The 24,714-nt window shown below is 34.6% G+C and overlaps 2 protein-coding genes across 2 annotated transcripts; one reads left to right on the top strand and one right to left on the bottom strand.

Moving 5' to 3' along the window:
- Nucleotides 1–972: 972 nt before the first annotated feature.
- LOC145613563 (uncharacterized) lies at nt 973–13,891 on the bottom strand. The gene is made up of 19 exons (XM_081668674.1): nt 13,860–13,891; nt 11,259–11,399; nt 10,943–11,015; nt 10,773–10,850; nt 10,621–10,680; nt 10,413–10,517; nt 10,084–10,194; nt 9,421–9,453; nt 8,293–8,391; nt 7,795–7,891; nt 6,706–6,815; nt 6,570–6,612; nt 6,333–6,424; nt 5,366–5,414; nt 5,217–5,287; nt 4,183–4,302; nt 2,906–2,994; nt 2,306–2,351; nt 973–1,403 (listed from the first exon to the last, which is right to left on the bottom strand). Exons 1-19 carry the CDS (start codon nt 13,889–13,891, stop codon nt 1,365–1,367), a joined length of 1,488 nt encoding a protein of 495 aa, XP_081524800.1. The 3' UTR covers nt 973–1,364.
- A 441-nt stretch (nt 13,892–14,332) lies between these two features.
- Nucleotides 14,333–23,590, top strand: LOC145614530 (uncharacterized). The gene is made up of 10 exons (XM_081669589.1): nt 14,333–14,653; nt 17,070–17,457; nt 18,725–18,931; nt 19,139–19,357; nt 19,557–19,617; nt 19,723–19,926; nt 20,701–20,792; nt 21,838–22,020; nt 22,094–22,230; nt 22,789–23,590. Exons 1-10 carry the CDS (start codon nt 14,541–14,543, stop codon nt 23,009–23,011), a joined length of 1,827 nt encoding a protein of 608 aa, XP_081525715.1. The 5' UTR covers nt 14,333–14,540; the 3' UTR covers nt 23,012–23,590.
- Nucleotides 23,591–24,714: the final 1,124 nt, after the last annotated feature.

The raw sequence follows: 24,714 nt of genomic DNA, 5'->3' as shown, positions 1-24,714 counted from the left end.
ATTGGACCCTAACATGTTGCTAGCCCTAGGCATTTAGCAGTTTACCAGAATTTAGTAAGTTTTCTTCAACTCTTGTACCAAAGAAAATGTTGCTTCAATTTATTAATGTCAAAGATTCTTATACAACTATTGTCGTGTGTGAATGCTAACTAATTTAATTGAAAAAAGTCTTGGTGTCTTTAACGTAGTGATGAAGCCCTAAGATCGAACAAAAACCGACTTCCCATCTTGTAAATATTAGTAGAAGAATTCATTGACAATAACAAGAAGAACAATGACATCCAGAGAAACCCTCCATTGAAAATCCCACTTGTAGTATGTAGGGTTAAAATCCCACTAATCTCAATCAGCTTTTGGAGTTACTGAAATTTGTAGACATTCTTTACGAAGAAGATATAGAGTAATTCGTACACCGACATGAACTGTAATGTTTTTGCTGATGAAATCCGACATATTTTCAGTGCACAGAATAGAGAAAGAGAAATGCACGTGGAATACAAATTTGGGTGAAAAATAAGGTTAATTTGTGAATATGGAATTTGGTTGGTGGGCACTGGGCAGGAATTTTGGACTTGGGAGTGAAATGTTGGTTTATTTGATGATAGTTGAATTTATTTTGACTATATAAAATATGATTTTGTAAAAAATCTCAACATATTATAATGAAAACATAGGAAAGATTGAAAGAGTTGTAATAATAAAAAGATAAGTCTTCAATTCTTCAAGCTATCCAGGACAAATCAAAACTACATAATTACTTTTTTTTTTTTTTTTAATCTGCATGCGATTTAAATTTTTTGGATATCTGGTCTAATACTCGTACAAATTCTCAACTGTATTTTAAATCTCTTGCCTTTTATAATAACAATACGGAGTATAAGCATAACATGTCAACCCGACCAAAGGTATAAAAAAAACACCTTCATTTCTAAACTAGACATATTACGCCGTACATTATACTCCCTCTCAACACTCACTCCTAAACAAATTATGAGTGAATTCAACAAAAAAAAAATAAAAAAATAATACAAAGTATAAATTATGGAGTAAATATAACACACTATTTTTTTATTACGGAGTATCAATCATATGCCATGTGTACAATAAAAATTTAACTCCAAGGCAAAAAGACGACCTAAGATATCAAAATAAAACATCACTTTCTAATATGTACGGGAGAATATAAATGTGGTTTCAATGTTACAAAACATTAATCTACAAAAAAATGGACAAACATAGTAAATAATAAATGCAAAATTTTGACTAGAGTTACATAAAAATACAAGCATTCACATGAAATATCAATTTTTGATGCACAAAATGCTGTAATTGGCTCTTGATTTGTATTTATCAAAATTTGTGACCTATAATGGTCCTTTCCCTTTTTTGCGATCATCCACAGCCTACATTATTATAAATAATTTTAGAAAATATATAATCATATACGGCGAAAAGTCGAAAACTATGTTGAAATTAATGTAAATACATACTTAAACATTAAAAGTACTTGTACACACAAATCCAAAAGCTGCAAACTAGTACATTTGGAAGTTTATTTTTTAAAAAAGCAAGCAAGCCAGCAAATCCTAGTGATCTGTCATTATTCACATAATCTTTCTATCCTAATTCTTTTATTTTGTTAGTTATACTAATTAATTTATAGTATTAAAGTGATAGAGAAGTAATCATGGGTTGAAAAGTGATTCAGTGAGTTATTTCCAGCAACAGGTAAGAAAAGGAAAAGCTACTTTCTGTCTATATTCTGTTCTATTCTTTATACAGAACAATCACACAGGAGTCAGGATATAAGTTCACTAGCACATTTCCAAATAGCTTTTCCTTTCGGGTATTTTAGGCAGCGTAGTCAAGTACTTATGTCGGAACTTCAACATTTCGACATGGGTACAGACTCGTTTTAGTCACCTGACAGTTGACACTACATATTGGATTAGGATTCTCCAAGTCTCTAACATTCTCATAAAGTGACTAATCTGTACTGGCCGAACATAAGCAGTCAGCACTGACATTACTACTTAATTTGTGTTTAGTTATGGAGTATACTAAAAAGAAACGAAAAGAAAATGATATTTTTAGGCTTTACAGATTTATGAAGGGGAAAGCTTGCGAGTAATTTAGAGAATAAATTTCTCCTGAACTTCCACCAATTTCAGAAATAATTTTAGGTACATCAAAGCTATGTGAAGATAACAAAGCAGCAAACATAAACAAAATCACTGAAATGACAATGCAGCAAATTGACACATAAATTCTACATCATCCTCGTAAATGAAAGAAAAAAGATTACCTTGTTCTGGAACATTCTTATAGTCAACACAAGAGTGTCACGCATTCTGTAGAAAATCAGAAATTTATAAATGAAATCAGAATAAAAACATACAAGTAACTTTTGTTTCACAGTAACTATAAATTGCAGACAAACAAAGGCATACTGTTTCATGAGACGTTTCAGACTACGTAAAATTTTAGGAAGGAAAGAAAGAAGCAGAGGACATTCTGCGCCCACCTCAGTTGTGAACTCCATAATCATAAGTTCATCCCTGGAATCAAGAGCCTGATAACTAGCATACTATAATAGGATATTTAGAGCTCGTAATCATTAGTAATGATACATACTAATTGGATTTCCTAACTTGTCATTACTTTGAGTAATAGGTAGAAATAACACACGTCCAATTAAGATTATCAGAGATGGCTAGTATAATAAGATTCACACCCAGTTGACATGTTGTCTCATTTCACCATTTTGGTCCACTATGACTTTAAAGACAAAATCGTATTATGAGGAACAAACATAAAAACCAAATTCACGGCATGCAAATTGCAAATAGATACTCAGATATTATGACATCAATTAAGAAAATCAAACTGCAAGATGTTATATCACCTAATATCATTGTATGTGCTTAAAGGGTGTGAAGTTACATCCGAACATGTTAGAACAAACTGTGTTGACAATCCACCAGGAATCTTGATCTGCAGGAGCAACAACAGTGAAGTTATACATAAAATTACATATAAAAACAAAGACAAACCAAATAATAAAATAACTAATAGCCGCAAGGTAGTCAGAATTGGTACTGGTAAGTTATAAAATTTTAGCATACAGTAACATCACAAGTCAGGGTATGGAATTTTGGCTCCAATTATGTCTCATGATATAAATTAGGAGGCTATAATGCTGCAAAAGATGTGAATTTGGAAAGGTCCTTGAAGGATAATTTCTTTTGGAGAGTCACTATTGATGTAACGGGAGTTGGCTATGGTACTGGCCTAATACTACTTGTTCAAGATGTAAGCAACATGAAACTTCGGAAAATTGCTACTTTGATGTGAAGACTGAAGAAGACAAACCAAGAAACTCGTAATACAGCTAAATGGGCCAAAGAAATCTTTACCAAGGCGGAGCTGAAGGTTAAACTTGAGATTTTGAGAGGTATAGTTCAGAAAAGTAATGCCTGGAATTTAGGAATCAAACATGGTGACATTCACCTCAATGCTTGAAAGGGCTATGGATTTACTAAAGAAATACATAACTGAGCACGAAAAGGCTAAGGTAAAAGAAGCCATGGAACCCAATAATGCACATCGATATTCCGGGCAATTATAACCACTTTTGGCATGGCATGAAAGACTTTTGATGATAATTTGTATTCATACCTCACAAGAAATGACTAAAAGGTACAGCATAAACATACTCAAGAGCAGGAAGTTGGGGAGGCTGTTCTTGAGTGGGTAGCTTAGGGAAGAAAGAGTGTTATTAGAGAGTTAGACTCAAAGGAAGGTATAGCTGAGATAGTTTCTTTTGTAAATCATATATTGTATAAACGAAATCTAAAACCCTATCTCAGTAAATAAAGAATGAAAAACCTGCAGAGTGCTAGAGCCCCCAGACTACAGATAAGTTCTGTCCTAAATTTATATTGATCTCAAGAGAGAACAGCAAGGGGCAATAAAATTAAAATGTTGCAGCTATATTAGACAAGTTGGACACAGGTAAGTGCAAAAATTGGTAATAAGTCATATACAATGACTGGATTTTGCAGATACACAGCTTTTTATTTAACGTGAACTGCGAGCCCATCTGCCCATCTAGCCTTATAAACAACAGGAGTTCCCTTTTCTTGGGAGGAGGTCTATGAAAAATGCACTCATCCAACATACCGATAAGTTCTCTGAGAATTCATCAGCAATTTGAAGAGCTCCTGTTTTATTGATCTTCACTTGAAAGCCTGAGCGCCGTAAAAAAAAAGTTGCTGGTTCCCAGTGATTAAATGAATCCAACTGCTTGACAAGCAATACAAAAATATGTATCACTTCACAGTCTATAAGCCTTATAAATGTTAAAGTACAACATTAGTCAGATATGATTTAGACAATGTATTTCAAGCATGAAGTAATTTATTTTCCTTTATTGTATACGTTGGGAATATTTATATACTTTTAAAAAAATGGCTAGATCACCTCAGATCCTATTTAAAATCAACCCAAATAGAAGCCACCCCTAATGTCCTAAATGGTCACTTGAATAACCTCATGTCCAATAAAACTTCACCCTGATTTTTCAAATTATCCTCTACTGTAATTATTTAGTTTTTCAGCAAGAATATATTAAAGATCAATCTCTATGTAGAGGAAAAATAAGTTGTTCTGCACAGAAGCCTTAATTTAAAATAAGAAGAAAAAGATTACAGGAATTTAAATCATTCTTATCTTCCAAATTTCACCAATGTAACGGAAAAAGTGAAACAAGAATTTTACGGGGACTTTCATATTAGTAATTTCCTTCCCTTCCAATACTTATGTATAGTTCAATCCAAACAAGGAATAATTATATGATTTTATCAACGATTATAAAGCCCGATAAATCAACCCTCAAATCAGGTCAACTCTCCCTAGGGACCAAGATATCTAACATTTCATTCTCTTTCCCCTTGTTTACAACTTTAAGGTGTCCGGCAATCTAGTCTAAAGTCAATATCTCATAAAAATGATGCAAAGATCTTAAAACAATAGGCAATGTTCTTGGGTCGTGAAAAGAGAATTAAGGTGAAAGATAGTCATTCTAGTATGAAATTTTCTTTCACTTACTTATTTGGAAGCTAAGGTAGTCAACTGTTCACCAATGATTGTTTGAATGATGTCAACTCTGATCAGAAGCATGCAAAGAATATAAATACTATTACTAGTATACTTACCAGAACTAATACACCAAAATCGGCTTGGCCTTTAGCAATATACGAGTCAATCTCTGCTTGCATATCTGGGTCTAGTGAAGGAGAAAATATTCAAGAACTGACCAACAATGAGCTAGATAAACAAAGAGATTTAGTGAAAACAGACTTACCACATGTTATCTTATTCTGGTCATTAGCAAAGCGTCTTACTAATTCACCCTGATTATTGCAACAAAAGAGATTTGTTACATTTCTGATTTATCAAGAATGTGATTTCAGAAAGAAAGTAATACATTGGTATCATTTATTTATTTTGGCGCATAGGGACTTAGGGACCCTGAAAGGGCACTAATGTAGACATGATTTTTGAGAAACAACCACCCCCAAGACTTTAACTAAGTTAGTTGGCTTCACCATATTGGTTTCATGTTTTACCCAATAAAGGAAAGTTAATCCATACCAATGAAAAAACAATGTACAATAATATCACCCCTCTGGTCTAAATTATAAGTCGCATTGGTAATGTATTTTGACCCAAATGCAGAGCTTTTAATAAATTCAACTAAATTCATGATGTGTAAAAATGTATAAGAACTACTTATAACTCTGGATCAATGTGAGTAGCAAAGTGCTCTCAACCAAGTGTAAGACATCTGTTGAAATAATATTAAGGTCCAAAACATCATCTGGGTCAGATATTCTAATGTATCAGGTGGAAAGGTAAGATTGATGACACATACAATGGTATATTGGCCATGCAAATTAACTTCTTGAATGCAGAAGCATAAAATATAAGAGTAATTTTTCAAATGGAAGACAACCATAATATTTGCATCGCAATACTTATCTTTTCTTTAGTTGAAAGCTACATGCCACCATTTACGGCGGATATAAACCTCTATAAATGAAAAATCTTATAGTTTTGCAAATTATTAATTCTCATTTAATCAGACACATATAATGACAATCAGAATAACATATGGAGGCAACCCACATGAATTCTGTCTTACATCCTGATCATACCTACTGCCCTACTTGATTAAGGCTTGTTTTGCTTCAACTTTCAAGAATATTTTTACTTCAAATAAGAGTTATATGCAGTAGAAAACTCATCAAATTGATGGCTCAAGAGAATACCTGACGACCATTCTCATCCATTGGAATGCACTCAACAGCAATACACTTGTCAACATCATCAGCTGTAACTACATACTCTGGATTGGTAGCACCTGAATAATGGACATAGGTTGATCAAACTGCAGCCTAAACTGTCACATGACAGAACATATTGATGTAATCTACCTGCAAAAGATTATATAATCACGAGTCCATCTTGAGGCAAATAGCATAGAAGTATGGATGTACACCATTTACCTTCAATGTAGTGTCTAGTCCCATCTTGAAGATGACGAACCCACTGTTATTCGAAAGAGTGAAAAGGTAAAAACTTGATCAATACTGAAAGAAGTAATAATATCCAACATGGTAGGAAGAACTTGTTCTATTTTACCTGAAACATGCAAAGTGAAGTGCCTCGTACAGGATAGCCACACCCAAGAAGCTTGGCTCCCAATCTAGCTTCACCAATTATTTGGAAACCTTCAATTCCAGGACCCTCATCTAAAGAAAAGTTATGTGAAAATTTACAAATAGTCAGACTCATTGCGTAAATCATAGTTCACCTTAAAAATATCCAATCCATGAAGTTAGGAAAATTAAACATGAGTATCCTTCATCAATTTATAGCACAAAAGTGAGCAGGTGCGTGACCCATAATTCCAACACCATGTTTTTTATATTAATTTTTTTTTTGATAAAACATGATATTAAGAAGCAGAAAGGATAATGATTTCTAAAAATATGACATACTTATCATGCATATAAAAATGGATTAGTCAGAGATATCACGCTTTTCCAACAAAGGAAGAATTGTGGGCAGGAAAAAAAAAAAAAAAAGTCAGAACGGGGAAGAGAGAAAAGAGATTAATAAAGAAATTATTTCAACCAAGAAAGACAAATAAAGTGACTAGAGATTGCCAGCCAGTAACTTGTAAAAAAACCCTGAAGCCTACTTAGTTTCTACACATAATACATTGAAACACATGATACATCCTCTTTTACCATACCTAATAAGATCTAATAGTGAAAACAGATTCAACACATACGAAGTACCATTATTGGTTATTCTGCATAGACTGTATGTTGATCAGAAATTCAGTCAATCAAAGAAGTCAAAGGTCATACTGCATATATACCCGACCTCCCAAGACACCACCCTTGGCAACATCCATATTGGCTGGCTATTTATGGAGTCAGCACCATTATTAGTTTATTGAAATGCTATAACCAGGAATTGGGGTTAACGGCCCGTCCACATATATTGATTGATTTGATTTAAACAGAAAAGGTATACTTAAGCACCATCACACAGTTTTATTAACACAATGAGTAGCATCTAAGTTGCTATAACCAATTAGCTATTTTACACATTAAGCACAAAAGATACAACCCACTTGTTAAGGAAGAAGCAAAGAGCAAATTTATTTTCGGTAAGGGCTTTCTAATTATGTATCTATTGTAGAATGGAAATGCATCTCACCATAGATTTGCAAGTGCCCAGTCTGCTCATCAGGCCACGCCCTATTGGTTGTTGGTAAATATTCTTCAGCTCGACTAGATAGAGATGATTCTCCTTTCTATGTGAACAAATAAGGAAATATTAACATCGAATTGTAAAATTACATGTGAAAGAATTGAACAATCAAGATGCATATGTCAGCAACTTATCCCATAACTTATTGTGGTGAGAGAAAAATACTAAATGAGCCCACAAGCCCCAAAAGCCATGAACCACTATTTCATGGGATCAAGACTCACAAAGGCTGCATAATAGGCTCCAATAAGGATCGCATACAACAAAAGTAATTGTTGCTAATATCTAATAGACTAATAGACAACTGAGGCAAACCCAAATGCTCCCATAAAGAGGTCTATTTAATACCAAAAGGGGAAGGCCTTATTACAACAGTCCATCCTTTATAAGTTAGTCAGAAAATCACCATACAATGCAGCACACACCTGGGAGATAGAACATTACCATTTGTTGGTAAGGAGACTCCACATGTACATTGCTAGGTTGCGAAACGATATCATAATATGGGTCCTGAGTGAGATTCCTCAACTCCCTTGTTGTTTCCTACAACAATAAGAGAAATTTGTTTGAAACTTTAGTCCCTGATATAAATAGTCCAAAAGCTACGGAAACTGAATTCTGAAAATCTCCCTTGATAGTTTGCCGAACAGTAATAAATATTAGCAGGAAAAATAATAAAATATTTATAATACATCTTATTCTTATTCAGTTCCAGATTCCAATATTAATACGCAGTAATATTTTCACCTTATAGTCTTTACTACAGCTGGACTGCTGGATATCCAAAACTGATTGTGCATTATTCATTTCCATAAAGAAGAGACATGGCTTTCCATAATGAAAGCAGGACAAACTGGGCTCTCCCTCCTTCAGTTCTTCCTAATTTTGGGAAAGAAGCATCCACACACACAAACAATATTTCAAAAAAAACCTAGCAGCTGAAGAAAAAAAACCTCTAGAGTCTCGAGCTTGAGAACCAGTCAATAATTATAAGACCATTAAGGTTAGTGAGGTAATAGGCTATTAGGCTCTGGATATGTGAGGACTCCTCTCCCACTAACTTAAGCAATCAGGCAAGAAATATTAGCTGCGATTTTGTTATTCTTAGTTTCTTACTGAATGAGATGACCGCAATTGCAACTTAAAGCCAGCCACTGCCCAAGTTCTACTTATTGCAGTGGCCATTTAATAATTATACTAAGAATCGAAGGAGATTGAGCTGGATTCACGCAACATACAAAGAACGTGGATCAGGGACCTACAAAGATTAATTGCAGACCCCATTCATGGTGCCTTTGCTCTACCTACATGGTATCAGCTTTGTTTGCCAATTACTAAGTATCTTATATCCTCATACCATATTGGAATTTTTTTTTCCCATTAAAAGCACCGCTACTAAAACATACATGAAAATGCAGCCATGTCTGCATAATTATATTTAAACAAGACATCAGCTCTTGCAAATAATTTTTGATTCTTGCAAAATAAATAAAAAAAAATTATATAACAGGGAAAGCAATACAGAGAATACAGAATAAAAGAAGCATCTGTGATGCCCAATGAAAGGCTTACCTGTAGTTTCTGGTGCAGTTGATCATACAAGTGCTGCAATTTCATTACCCAAACAAAAGACACAAAAAGAACAGTGTCAACAACACAATCAGAGCCTCGGACTTATACAAATTTAAAACAAACCAAAGTGAATACAAAATCAGATATTAGCAACTAATCTCTCTTCAGGTAATCAGACAAAAATCTGAGCTCATTTCAGATGATCAGAAACAAGAATCTCATCAAGTAGAGGATGTTGGCTGTAGGATAGTCACAGTTAGAGAAACAAGTCTTTTACCAAAACCAGAGGAATTTTTTTTTTTTCTAGGAGGAACGCCCTTTGATAACATAACAAGAAACTACCAATTCTTTTCACAACCTTGCATCTTTTCAGTAAGTGAAGCATTGAACTTAAATGAAAATGACAAATAATATTTCAATTCAAGACATAAACATCGTCATGTAAATTTCCTTCCTTAGTTTCCTATCTCCTCATGCTCAAAATCTGCAGTAACTTTAAGCTCCAATCACCGCTAATATTGCCAGCTTAGTTGGACTGAAGATTTAAAGACCGAGTTATCACCACAGTATATAAAACAAATAATAAAGCAAAACTCTTACACCAGCATCAATAGATTAAAGACAATATTGCCCTTTTTTTTTACAACTATCTGATATCCATACCTTGAGATTCATGCAAATAGAAGAAGCATTTGTGACGCTCGGCCGTGTGCTAAATTCAGCCAATAATCCAAGCAAAGATGTCATGAAATAATATCTCTGCTCTTCTGCATCCTAAAAGAGGAAAAAAATTATTAATTTGTCCAAGAGGACAAAGCACTTGTTTCTAGAGTTGGTTTTGCCTATCTTATGCCACACAATTGTCTAGTACAAGTGTTATCACTTAATTATATTATGGGTTTGCTTCATGAATATCTTTCTTTTAGAGGGTGGTGGATGAAACACTTGGGTAAGTAGAGTTGATAAACTAGGAGGGAAAAGACTCTCTTTACCTTCAAATCATTGGTTAGTCTTACATTCTCATCAAGGTCAGCTTTTCTGAGAGCCAATTCATTTAAGGCTGCAGTAATCGACTCTTTTTGCTTCTCATCCATGGCCTATCATATCAGGTATTGGATGAGCAATCACCATCATCCAAAGCAAAGCAATTTCACAAATACAAGAAAATGACAGGGAATAACAGTTTTCTAGATAACGGACCATACGCAGATCTGAAAACTTTCTCTCCAAAGCATATTTCTCATTGAGCATCTGCATCTCCTGTAATTTAAAGGAGACACAGGCTCATTCCCATGTAAAAGAGAAGCACCAGAAAACAACAAATTATCAAGTAACTATATTCTTAGCACTACCTTAATATAGGCTTGAGTAATTTTTTCCCTAAGAGAAAAGATCTCATGTTCTTGTGTCCTGACTTGCCCAAAAAGTTCCTGCTCGATGATTTTAAGTAGTGGATTCTATAATATTAGACAAACATAGATGGAATGAATTACATACATAAGTAAAGTTACATACACCAAACCTTTTGTTCCTCAGAAGTTTTAAGACTTCCATCTCCTTTTAAATCCCTTGAAGCAGAATTTCCAATGTCCTGCCTAGGAAACAAAAAAGTAATTATACAAGAGGAGCTAAGACCAAAACAACAACAATCCTTAGTCCCAAAATGATATGGGGTTAGCTAAAGTAAATTGTCACAAGAAATTATTTGCAAAAAAATGGAGCAAAGAAAGGAAAGTGATAAATTGAAAGTGGAAAAAAACCGAGAAAAAATACTGAGCAAAAGCTACTGTATATGGATGTTAAAATACTAACGGGTTGGACAGGTCTAGAATGAATACCTGATCGAATTTGCTGTACTATTATCAGTAGACATCACACTGGACTTCCCCCAATTCTCAAGCAAGCAACATCCAAACCCTAGAGAGTAAATTATCTTTAGTGGCCAGGTAAATGCTGCATAATTTTTGTCTGGTCCCAATCTATTGCCATACACACAACCCACTGTGAGGAAGGCCCAATCAACATTTTTTTATAAAAAAAAAAAAAAAAACAGAAGTGAATGAGCTACAAGGAATTATATCATCAGTCCCCAGAACAGCCTACATGACGAAATTGATTTCTCTTAGCAGTTTTGAGTGTCTTCAGGGATAGTTATAGCAGCCTATAGAGATTATAATCTGTCACTTATAACCACTTGGCCATCCATTACTTGTAAGAATCTGTTTCTTTGTGCCTCATCCTCCCACCCCAACCCAGCCACCCCTTATTCCCACTAATAGAGGAAACTAAAATCCGGAGAAGAAATGAATAAGTTCCTACTGAAAGATCAAAATAAAAATCCATTTATTGAGATATTTCCTTAAAGATACATTACTATCAGAAGCAACACCAAGAATTCAGATATATATGTTAAGACACCCAAATATTTGTCAGTGCATTGCATTTGAAACCTGAAATAGCTAGGATCATACACTAATCTAGTATTAATGGAGGTATATATGTGTATTAAAACGAAGGGATAATCCATCAGTGATTTTACACGAAATAACCATCACCTATTATTCATCCAGATGGAATGCATAGTTACCAATTCATTCCATTTTAATCACTCATTGAAAATTCAGATGGAATGCATAGTTACCAATTCATTCCGTTTTAAGCATCTATGTATTACTAGGGCCCTTGTATACGTCACGTGTGTGAATAATGAATTGTTTATAAGGAAGACAAAATTATAAGAATTGCCCAAAACAGAACCAAGAAGCTTAAAGTTAGGAGGCTCCAAAGCAACCAAACACATCCAAGTGATACATTCCAAAAACACCAATCCATCACTCTTTCACATAAAAAAAAAAAAAAAAAAAAAAAAACCATAGAGTTTTGGATAACAAAGTGGCACTCAGATGTCATTAATTTTTATTACATTACTTAATCTTAGATACCTAACTCGTGTTGCTCGTTATTAATGACACTTTTTATAGAAATACATCGACTACAAGAAAACATCGCTGGTAACGAGATTATAATTCCTTAATGATCAAATTTCCTAACTTTCTGGAATAATGCCATATTCTAAAGACCTAAAAACTGAAATACAACAGAAGTTGAGCATTTTTTTTCCTCATTGCAACAAAACTTCAGAAATCAACACAGAACCATCTGAATAAAATCTTCACATTCAAAACCCGAATCACTTCATCCGTTTCCTTCTTTATGGTGGAGTTCTAAACTTCTAATCAAATAATCACTTCACAAACTAATCAAAAATCGCATTTTGACCAAATTTCCCAACAAACCCACATCCATTTACGTTAAATAAAACATAAAAGAAACAAACTTTTCACTGAAAATGAACAGTAGAATCACAAACTCCAATATCTATACAAAAGAAATACACAAAAAATAAAGGGTTTAATCTTTACCTCAATTCAATTTTCCAATAATATATAGAACCTCAAAGTGAGCAATTTAATACTGTTTATCTGTAATTACAACCAATGTATTAAAGAAGAAAAATAAGAGTGAAAAAACATTCAAAGAATTAAGGAGATATAAACCCAGAAATCAAAAAATTGAATGACTATGATTAAAAATTGAAATCACTGAAATGGGGAGTTTCAAGATTGTGAGTTAGAAAACCTGAAATTGTAATACGGAGTTGAAACCGTTGAATGCTGCTGATCTTTGCTGACTGCTGACTCGCAACTCTCAGTTTATCGTTGTTCCAATTGTCAAAGGAGGAGTAGACCAACAAATTTATACGAAGTAGAAAACAAAAGGTGTACTATGTATTCTACATTTGTACAATTGTACCCAAATGGTCCTCGCCTAAAGTGCCCTTGGACACCTACATACAACTATACGAGTATCATTTTTTTTTTTTTTTTTCCAAATGAAAGATTTACGGGAAAATTAGGTACGTCTTTTATCAAGATAAGAGTACACTTAAACTTGTTTCAAAGAAATAAATTGAAAATAAAAAAAGTACAGTTAAACTTATAAAATAATATACTCGTAACTTTGTTGTTAAAGGAAGGGTTGATTTCTTGATGGAATTGTCCACGGAATGACCTCTTAAAAGGCAAAGGCTACATAATTTGCAAATTGAGCTATATTATACTGAACAAAATTGCTCGATCAAATTCCTATTTCATTTGTGAGCAAGTGTCTCTTCCATTGCCATTGAGCTAATTCCTAAATGCAAAATGAAAGCCATTAGCCCATTATGAATGGAAAATGAAAGTGGCTATGAATAGAAAATTAGAAAGACTTTTGCAAATTAGATCGTATACTTAGAGCATGATGATTTTAGGTATTATGGGGTAAATGATAAGGTTGGAAGTGGATTACAACTTGTGTCAAGTGTTTGTGCTTCCAAATCAACTAAGTGCAATTAATGGCAATGACATAGATTTCATGCAAAAGATTTGGCAACTCACCTGTTAGATTGAAAGGTGTCATCTTTTGTCATTGTATCCAAAACAAAATTAACATTATTTGGTTCTTAAGTGTTTGATGTCTTGAAATGTTCAATGGGCCGAGTTTGGGTCTAGGTCGTGGTGGCAATGGTCAATGAACCTCTTAAACAAGGGGCGGGTTGAGGGTCCTCTTACAGTCTTACTTCATCCGACTTGGTTTTTTTTAGTTAAATACAATGTTTAATACTCGTCTAAAGCATAGATATCTACTACTACCAATCTACTACCAACGAATAGGGAATCAAAACCGATTTTTGTTCATAAAAAACAAATCGAATATCTCATCCATCCTTCCACCTTTTTAATACAGAAGGAGTAAATTTTATCGGCTTTTAAAAGCAAATTCGAAACTTAATTAACGGATTATGTCAAAGTAGACCCATTTACGGAGTAAGCAAATTGGGTCCTCGTGGTGCCAATTTAGATGCTATGAACATATTTAAGTACTCCGTAGTGACCAGCACATCCAATTAGGGTCATCACTTTACCAAATTACTGCTACAAACAACAATTATTAACCCCATTTCAAGAATAAAGAATTACCCATTTTCAGTCTTCTTCTTCCCCTGTCTCTCAGACCCTTTTCTGGGTGGTCAATTGAGTCTGAAGAAGAGAGAGAAAGAATTGAATTTTACTGTAAAAATGGCGCAGCAAAATAGTGGAATACCCACGATTGAAATCTACTGGTCTTTGGTTGATAAAGCTGATAAGAAATTCGCTAAGATTAGGGACTTGCCCCTTTATGAACGCAATAGGTACATTTCTTCTTCCCTTCAAATTTCATTTCTAATTTCTTTTTCCCGATTCTTGAATTCATGATTTTAGTTTTGTTTCTGAAATGGGTTTTGTTTTTGAATTGGGTTTTTCTTGTTATTTTATGGGTCAATCTTGGAGAATTTGATCATTTGTTGTTGAATTATATAGCATACTTATAATTGTAGTTTGACATTTGTGAATTGTTGGAGTTTATGATTTGGTAATAGTGGATAATTTGATAGTTGGAAGAAAGTAAAAAAATGGGGGTTGTTTCTTGTTTTCATGTGACGTTTAACATCAACATCAGCTTGATTGCCTTACATGAGGTTTTTGCCTTAGGCGGGAGTGATTGTTGTATCGTTTTGGACTAATGCTCTCTCATGCTGTGATTAGGCGGCTACCATTGATGTGTAATTGTGTAGTTACTAGTTGTAGTAAGGAGTCTGCCGGTGAGGGGTAGGGAGCTTAGCCAGCAGTTAGACACATAGTGCTATGTTTTGTTGTATTAGAGAGGCGGTTGTCTACATTAGACGCGAGGGCTATAAAATGCACCATGCCTCGAGATGGCACTAGTAAATTATGCTGTTGGTCTCACTTGAAAGAGATTTTTGTCCATGTAGCAAAATCTATTCCTAGAGTTGCCTCTTAGTCCCTAACATTCTTTTAGGAGAATAGGCTATATTGTGCCGCACAATGCTACTAGCAAATTTGATCTTCTTAGACCCCTTGGATCTTAGTTGAAGTTGAGGGGAAGTCCTTGGTCTTGCAGGCTCAATTATTTGATTATGGTTTGAGAATAGGCTATTGGAATTGAGTTGGGTTAGTAGCTTCATGGGATTGTCTTGGGGCTTAGATTCTTTTTGGCCTCTTGGAAACATTCATTTAAATAGAGTTTCTTTTATCTCACAGCTAAGGATGTTGCCAACAAGATTTTATGCAAGAAAGATTCATCCCACGGGTTGTAACTCACATTCATAGTTACTTGAATATAAACCATTCCAATTTTCAAAGATAAGTTATGCTTGTAATACCTACCCTTGGTGGAAACTGGAAAATGTTGTGATACGAGGGAACACTTATGAGATCACTCATTATCCCTGTTGGTGTATGTGAAAATGATTTTTATGAGATCATGAGGATTTGATGGAATTGTTTTCCATACATCGATTTATAATGTGGGTTACCTGTACAGAACTCAGAATAAAGGGAGGTAGAATTATTGAAGATCAACATGCTCGGCCATATTTCAGGTTTATTGACGTGAAATGTGATAGACAGTATATTTCTTCATTGTTTTTAAATTTTAATGTACAGGAATGCATCTTTTCTACTAAAGTATCCTCTTTCATTGCTCTGGATAATATTTTTCCTCTATCAAAGTTTGTTAGAAGCCTTTAGGGGTTGTTTACAGTCCATTGTCAGCCTCAAAACTGTAATTGCCTTGGCTGGGAAGGCTCATTTTGGACTTTTGGAGGATAACAACTTGTGCTTGTTTGACCTTCCTCACCCTTGTGGAAAATCAGAAGGGGTACTAGAAGCATTTTGGGGTTACCACTGGGAACATAAAGTAGTATATTGCACTAAAGTGTGAGATGCTTTAGAATTGTTTTTCTATGAAGGTTAGAACTTGTACTTACGAAGTCTTCCTTCGACATCCTGGCAGGGCTTGTTACAAAGGTTGATATTTGCAATTTTCATATCTGTCTTAGATGGTGGACTCACTATGGAGGATTATATGTTGACTGAAAGACGAAGATAGTATCATTTATGAGAAGGGGGGAACAATTGGACACAAGAGACGATTTGATTAAGAAGAAATTTTAAGGAATGAGGGTTTTGTTAGAGATACTATACTTGGATACACCCCTCCTCTGTGGAGTTTGATAATATGTTTGCTAAAAAGTAATTACAACAGATATCCAAGAGAGAATAGAAACAGTATTTATTATTCCTGATATTCTTGTAAGTTGTTTTGTTATATATTGAACTGGAATTTGATATTTATGTAAAATTCCATGTGCTGTATTAAGATGTTTTTCTATTTGTACAATTGAAGGATATTGTGGCTAGAAATGTTGGTTTAGATTTTAGACTAGTATTTTCCCTTTGTATGGTTGTGTTCGATATTCAGTATGCCTCTCTGTCATGTTTCTCCTTTTAAATCACTAATTGGCAAGGATTGGAATTTGGAACACTAAGCCTACAGCAGGTTGGAGGGGGAAATTCTCCAAATTCTGCTATTCTTTGCTAGATCTTACATCTTTTTCTGGCAATTAATCAAAATTTTGAGAGTGGAAGTAAATTTCTGATGAAACTTTATGTATGAAGAGTGAGGAGCTGAGGGCTATTTACCTATTTGGAGTCTCGGTCATTGGTTCGGTTTTTGATATGCAATAGTATATATACATAATGCAGGTTTGACACTTATTTTTGCAAAGTATTCAAAGTATATACAGAGTTATGGAAGTTTCAACAAGCAAATCGGCAGAAGCTGGTAGATGGTGGGCTAAAGAGATGGGAGATCGGTGAGATTGCATCTCGGATTGGTCAGCTTTATTTTGGACAGTATACACGCACAAGTGACGCAAGCTATTTGTCAGAATCATATGTATTCTACGAAGCTCTACTGACAAGGGAGTATTTCAAGGAGGGCATGTTTCAAGATATTAATCTTGCACATAAACAATTGAGATTTATTGCAAGATTCATTACTGTATGTCTAGTGCTTAACCGTCGACATATGGTTCATCAGTTGGTTCATCACTTGAAGATTTTGCTTGATGAATGCAAGCGGGCTTTTCAGGTTATTTACTTTTAATTTTATCTGATACTTTATTTCTGTGGTCTTATGCTAATCTTGATTAACATTGATGAAATCGATCTCCTTAGAAAAATGTTTAGCATTGATAGGGAAATTTACAAGGAATAGCCGAATATAATATACATTTCTTTGTTAATATTTTATCTTTATACCTGCAAAAAGTTGGTATTTTGAGCATTTTGATTCGTAATATGAGTTGAGGGCATGATCATAGTGGAGTTATGAATGCTCCAGTTATTACTGCTAAAATCATACAGCACACGATGGCATTTTAGGCACTTTAAGTCACAACTCCTCAAGACATGAGTCAAAGGCTGTTTGACACGATTAAAGTAATGTATAAGGTGGTTCTATCCAAAGAATTTGTATTTTATTTCAGTTTCTATTACATCATCACATTTTAAATTAAATGACAAATTAGAGCTTGAAGGACGAGTGGAGTGTCAACTGAAATGTGGAGGCTGTTGGAATGTGGAGTGGTGGGATAGGAAGATAATGCTTTATGTTTCGGTGTTTCCATTGTAAATCTTGTGATAATATGGAAAAGGTCTGTCTTATAGCTCTAAACATGGTGCAAACATCACCAGAGGACAGAGTATGAAGCAGAAAGTTTACATGGTGGAGCTGGAGGATTGAAACACAGATCATGTAAATGTTGGAAATTATCTTAATTGATGCTTTCCAAAGTTCTGATTAGTTTGAGAGGTATTCCATCGGTATGTATAATTCGGCTGTCAACCACTATGCTGTGGTTTCTGGGATGATGCTGTATGATAATTAACTATTTTAGAGACTTAGAGGTGAAATATGAAAACATGTTAGCAGAAGTTTCAAGATCTATCATACCATTATATTAAGAAGAGGTTGTGGGGAAGTGATTGTTGTAATTTTTAATAGCTGCAAATTGGAACCAGAGGAAGGTGTTGCTTTGATTTAAGAAGTTGGTCAGTTCTTCAGTGTCATGTCTGATTTGTGTCCAATTTATGGAAGTTCAACTGTTCAAGTGACTTTTTCTTGGTGTCTTGTGTGCCGTTTACAATGATCTCATAAAGCTTCCATTAACTTTTATTGTTTTTCTTTTTTGTCAAGTTTAGATAAGTTTTTACAATTATGTACTCCTCTACTCTTCTCAATTCCATTTGGTTTTTCTTTTCACTTTATAATCACTTTGTCAACGGATGTAGTTTATAGCAGGTATTTAAGTGGTGGTAACTGATAATTTGCATGATGTCCACATTCTTTTTTTTAGGAAGCTAACTTCAGAGAATGGAAGGTGGTGGTCCAAGAAATAGCTAAATTTCTAAAAGCTGACACCAATTTTATGAACATCAGACCTTTGAGATACAGTCTTGTTCTTGATCCTCATCCAGACACTCTACCAAATGTTTCCTCACATAACCCTAAGAGAAATCTGAAATTACGGGATGCAGTACTAAGTAGCTACCATCCTAATGAGGTTAGGCCTACTTTCTTTCCTTTGTTCAAGTACTGTATATTTTTTCAGTGAATATTGTCCTAAAGGCAGAATAGTGTAGACTCTGTAGAGGCTATTAGGTATTATACTCTTAAGTGTGGTTTATGACACTCTTGATTATGGATATCAAGGGCTCAAGGCTCCCCTTATGGTCGTTTGATTCACTTAGGCTTTTAAAAATTTATGCAGGTTAAATATTCAGAGCTTACCCTTGACACTTACAGAATGCTCCAGAGTCTAGAATGGGAACCTTCTGGTGCATTTTACCATTCAGGAAGCGGTGCAGGTCAAGATGGAACAACAAAAAATAGTGGCAGTAACCACACACAAGATATCACTGATCCAACCCTGCCTCGTAATCCACGGAAAGCTGTCCTTTATCGTCCTTCAGTTACACATTTCATTGCGGTATGCTTATCCAAGAATGAATAAATGAATAGTGTGCAGAATTTACTGTATTGATTTGATAGTAGGTTTTCTCGTGCTTGTTGAGCTGCAAACACCTGCTTAATTTAAAAAATTTTGTGCTACTTATTATTTTCTGCTTAATCAGTAACAAACATAAACTTAAAGTGATAGCTATCTAATCTTGTACTACTTGTGGCAGGTTCTGGCAACAGCTTGCGATGAGCTTCCTGCTGATGGTGTTCTTCTCATCTATCTATCAGGTAGCTTTGGCCTTCTGGGGACATAATATTCCCTGGCTATGTTAGTTTTCCATGCTTGAAAAGGTCTGGTTTGTGCTGTCTTTTATGTAATTCAAAATGTATCAGGGAAAAGTGGGCCAATTTTCTCACCTTCTTCTGGTGCGGGCAGTCGTCTTGGTCCTGAGAGCAGTGTCAAGATCCTCCAATCTCAGACCGCCTTGCATGCAACTTCCATGACTGAAGGTCACAACCCTTTATGTGGACAAAGTGAAGAAGCATTGTCAAATAGCCCCCTAGACTGCATACATATTGGGTGCCGTGGAAATGAAGGTATAATAAATCCTGTTTTTAAACCCCAATTGAATTAAGTAGCTACTCTGAGATAGATCTGAAAATATAAGCCTGTACAGGTTTGTTTCGCTCTCTTTCTCTCCGGTGTCTGTTCATATCATACTTTCGTCTGTGGAAGATGAATCTTTTAGCCTCTCTAACTTTGAGGGTCAGGTCATCACTGATACACGACAATGCCTTTACCAAATCCCGAGCCCAAGTCATTTAGGTTAATGTAGTCACCAACCTAAGTGACTGCTATGCTAAAGGTAGAGATACTAGAGTATGTTTTTGTTAACCTTGCAAATCCTCAAAAGTCCCCTTTGTGCCCTGCAGATATTTCAATTTTTTTCCCCATTTTGGAAGACACTAACCAGATAGATATTATATTATAACTTTCAGTTGATGCATAACCTTTTGAATTGGTAATTTTTTTATTTATTTTCAAGCATGTATGGTTGGAATCTATGGATAGTGCATTTAATGTTTTTTTCTCCCCACGACTTCCCTGTTGCCTATTCCGTCATTCTGGAATTCAATTTGCCTGTCATCTCTGTCCTGCCTCTTTCAAGACAAACTATCTCCAAGTTAGTTTGTGTGCATGTGCTTTCTTTGTACTAGGGGAAAGTCTATTTCTTGTATGTATTATTATTAGAAGAAAACTGAATGACTAAAATTATCATCTCTTTAATGAAATGCAAATTGGTTTTTGATTGTTTTCTTTTGTCCTTCAAGCATAATTTTTACTCATTAGTTGTCAATATTCCTTTTCAGGTTCCAGTTACATTTACCCTTCTGACTTACTTCCATTTACAAGAAGGCCGCTCTTCATTGTCATTGACAGTGAGAGCAGTGGGTCATTCAAGGCAAGTCTCTAAGCTTCTACTTATTGATCGGTCCACTGATTTGCATTTTATTCCTGAAACAGTTCAGATGCATAGCTCTAAATTGGTAATTTTCCTGAAGTCAAATGTTATTACAGGGATTCACGATTCATTAGGCATTTGAGAGATGTGTGATAACAATCCTATGAATGTGCTTCATAATAGTTTCTATGTAGCACTGACAAGCAGACTTTCCATTTTCTTGTTCTGCCTTTGACCTTTTGTAACCTTTACACTTCACTTTTGCATAGAAAATCTACTTGATGTGTTCACACAACTTTACTCATCTGTTGTTGTTGAGAGATTTGTTTGCAAGATAAAAAAAAGGAAAGTATAAATTCTTATGATTGTTTCATTATTGGTGAATCACACAAAACTAAAGTGATTGCAGAACTGTTCTTATGATTGTTTTATTATTGGTGAATCACACAAAACTAAAGTGATTGCAGAATTGATTGTATAAGTTTTAAATTGAAAAATGTATGAAAAGCGAAATATAGATCTGTGTGAAGCTGTGGTCTTGCATATGAAATCTCATTGGTCTTTGTGATAACTGATATAGGAATGTATGTGGACTTTGCCTTTATCTGATGTGCTGACTATTAAACATATATTTAACACTTTAAACTGTGTTTTTAAGGCTTATACCTCATGCTTGTTTCTGGTTATTGCTTTATGATCAGAGCAATGACTTATACTAGGACCAGCCAAATTTAAGGTTAATAGTTTAGTGGGTTCTCCAACTTGAAATAGGTTGGTGCAAAGAGAAACATAACCATCTTCTCTTGTCATATAGTGTGCTTTAAACATTATATGGTTGACTTACAATATCTTTATTCTCAGTCGCTGACATTTTTTGCTCTGGTTCATATTTGTACTTTTATAGTTAATCTGATTTCAGACTTCTGTTGCACGGTTTTCTGTTCTGCTAGGGTTTTATTCCTAAATGCTGCAGCAATTACTTTCAGTAGTCCTCACTGATGGATGACTAGTTCTCCATGTTGACTGTTCTGTTAAATATGTGTAGATTATAAGTGGATCAGAAAAAGGAGAACCAGCTGCTATGCTTTTGTCTCCAAAGTCTTCACCCTCTACTTCCACTGGTGAATGGTCTCGGCATTTGAACGGGAGCCTGTTTACCATCTTCCTCACAGCTCCCATCCAAGCATTCTGCCTCCTGCTGGGATCTTCTGGGTCTGATTTTCAAACGGTGGGTGTGTAAACTTCTCTGCTCATTGCTTTTCTTGTATTGTTATGTAGACTTACGAAATTGTCATGGCCAGGATATGTATGATACTGCCGACAAGCTTCTTTCTTCTTCTCTAAATGACTGGGGATTGACTTTAGCTACATCAAGTTCTCTTGATCCTGTTTGGTCCCAAGTTTTCTGTGATCCATTCCTCAGGCGACTCCTACTTAGGTAATGTTTGAATTTTTCCATTCTTTTGTTACTCAAATTACATATGTGGATTGATGCATTTGCACTTAACTGAATTAAACCTTATCGATTCAGTCTTGATAAAAGGCTGTCTAATCTTGTAAGGCTACCTACATTCAGATTTCAGATGTCCCAGACCCTGATATATACCAGATTGTTGTTGTTATTGTTGCTGTGACAATGTCGTTTTTTGTCTTCAGCAAGGAGTGACATTAACCTAGACAAATGTTGAAGATACTTAACAGTTTTTTTAAACTGTCCTAGATGTTATAGGCTCAAATCCTTCTTTCATTCCATATCTTCCCCCCCCCCCCCCCCCTTTTTTTTTTTTTTGGGAGTCTTTACTCTATTGTCTACCGAACTATAGATGATATCTGCTGCACAAGAAACTCATTCTCCCTGCAGCTTAGGAGAGGGGGGGGGGGGGGAGATAGAGTGATAGAACAGGATTCAATTCGGCCTTTCAGGTCTCTGATGACAATCATCATGATTGATGATGTTCAATTCAGCTGTCTGAAGTGTTTCTTTGTCACGTTGCAGATTCATATTTTGCCGTGCCGTGCTTGCCCTCTATGCTCCTGCACATGAGAAGGCTGAATTCATTCCCCAGTGCTTGCCTTCTCTCCCTGATTATGTTCATCCCTCATCACCTGCAATTCAATCTAGAATTCTGCAAATTGCAAATGTGTTTAATGCCAGAAGCAGTTTCATCTTTTTAGAGGATTTAATACCTCAAGAAAACAGCCACATTTCTCAAGAATAAGGTAATTATGAAGCACATTAAACTGCTCAGCTAGGTTATAACAGGGTAACTAGAGCACCATTCTTTATGCTTAAGATGCTGACATCTTCTGCAACTGTCTTCTCTTGGCTGTCATTACAATTTATGAAGCACTTCTTTCGGCCTTCGTCTTCTGTTTTCGTTCTGGTTTTGTCTAAGTTCAGAATCGAACCTTCTATGTCAAGGACAAGGTTTGGTAAATAAAAGGTCCAAAATGGCATTGCCACAATTCCCTTCAGATGATAATTTGCTGCCCAAGGGGTCGAACTCAAGGAATGACTCTAAACCAGTCTCATACACTCGTTTGTACTTAGCAGCTTGACAACCAGGTTATTGCTTCATTTAGCTCTTACTTAAAATTCGCGTTGGCCGTTGGCAGCTTTCCAAGTTCTAGTGCTTCGGTTTTAGGTATTGAAATGTAAAGCCCCATTTTTTTTAACTGTATTGATGAATCTGCTCTTTCATATTTTCTTTCCCTCCAAAAATTCTCAATATTTTCAGTCATGTATATACTCCTTATAAATGATTTCTATGGCATGGTTTTCTTAATGATTTTCATAATATTCTGGTATTTCTAAGATTCATAAGCATGTTAATAGTATATGAGATTATGATCTTTATTGCAATATATATTTAGCTGTGATGCCATTTTTTATTTTTTTATTTTTTATTTCCATATTATTTACCGAAGTTTTGGCAAGTTTTGTGACTTAGTGCCCTATTAAAAAATAAATTAGGAAAATTGTGAAACTTAAAAAACTTAATTTAATTTATATCTTAATACATAGTACTAAATTTTGACAAGTGCCCTTATTTAAAACATATTCTAAAATATTTATTGATCTTAAATTAATTTATGTAATTGAATAGCTAGGGTATATTTTCTGGTTTAAAATTTTCATGTCGCTAATAGTATAAGTTAGAATCAATAAAAATATTAAATTAATTGGACTTTTATATGAAACTTTTGCATGTGCTTCCGTATTACTCTGTAGGTTTGGGAGTTTTTCGCCTTAAACATAACGCAGTTGAGTAGAAGAAAAGTTTTAATTAAATTCAGGAGTATCATTCATAAACTTTAAGCAAAGTACAATTTTTTTTTTTTTTTTTTTTTTTGAATAGTTAAGCAAATTACATTGATTAATTAGAATGAAGAGAAAACGTGCATCAATATAATAAGAGCAAAATAATTGTAAAAAACACATTAAAATCTTTAAAGATAACAATTTGCAATACTTATTTTGATAAATTGTCTATTCAATACGCGACTAGATACTACCAAAAAAAAAAAGGTCTTGAGTACATCTTAGGCTACATGTAAGCCGCATATAACACAAGCACATAGACAATAAGAGGAACAAGGAGAAATATCACCGGCGACAGCAGCTTTGGCAAGATCACTGGCACAAACACTAGACATGCGAGCACTAGTGCAAGCATAAGTATAAATACAGACATTTTTCACGATTACGAGCTAAAAAAATTGGGTTTTTTTTCTTCTTTTCGTAGTGATATAATTATGAGGCACACGTACTTTACATAAATGATTGTTTACATGTTATGTAATAAACTCTTATATATAAGACTTTTACCCTAAACCCTTGACTTAAAAAAGGAATAATTTCCTTAAAACCATTGATTAGATTTAATTTCCTATTATACACAAGATTTTCTTTTTTATTTTA

Source organism: Chenopodium album, chromosome 25 (assembly GCF_948465745.1).
Source record: "Chenopodium album chromosome 25, dcCheAlbu1.1, whole genome shotgun sequence".
Lineage (NCBI taxonomy): Eukaryota > Viridiplantae > Streptophyta > Magnoliopsida > Caryophyllales > Amaranthaceae > Chenopodium > Chenopodium album.
The sequence above is the reverse complement of the archived record's forward strand: the minus strand, read 5'-3'. Positions and strand labels throughout refer to the sequence as shown.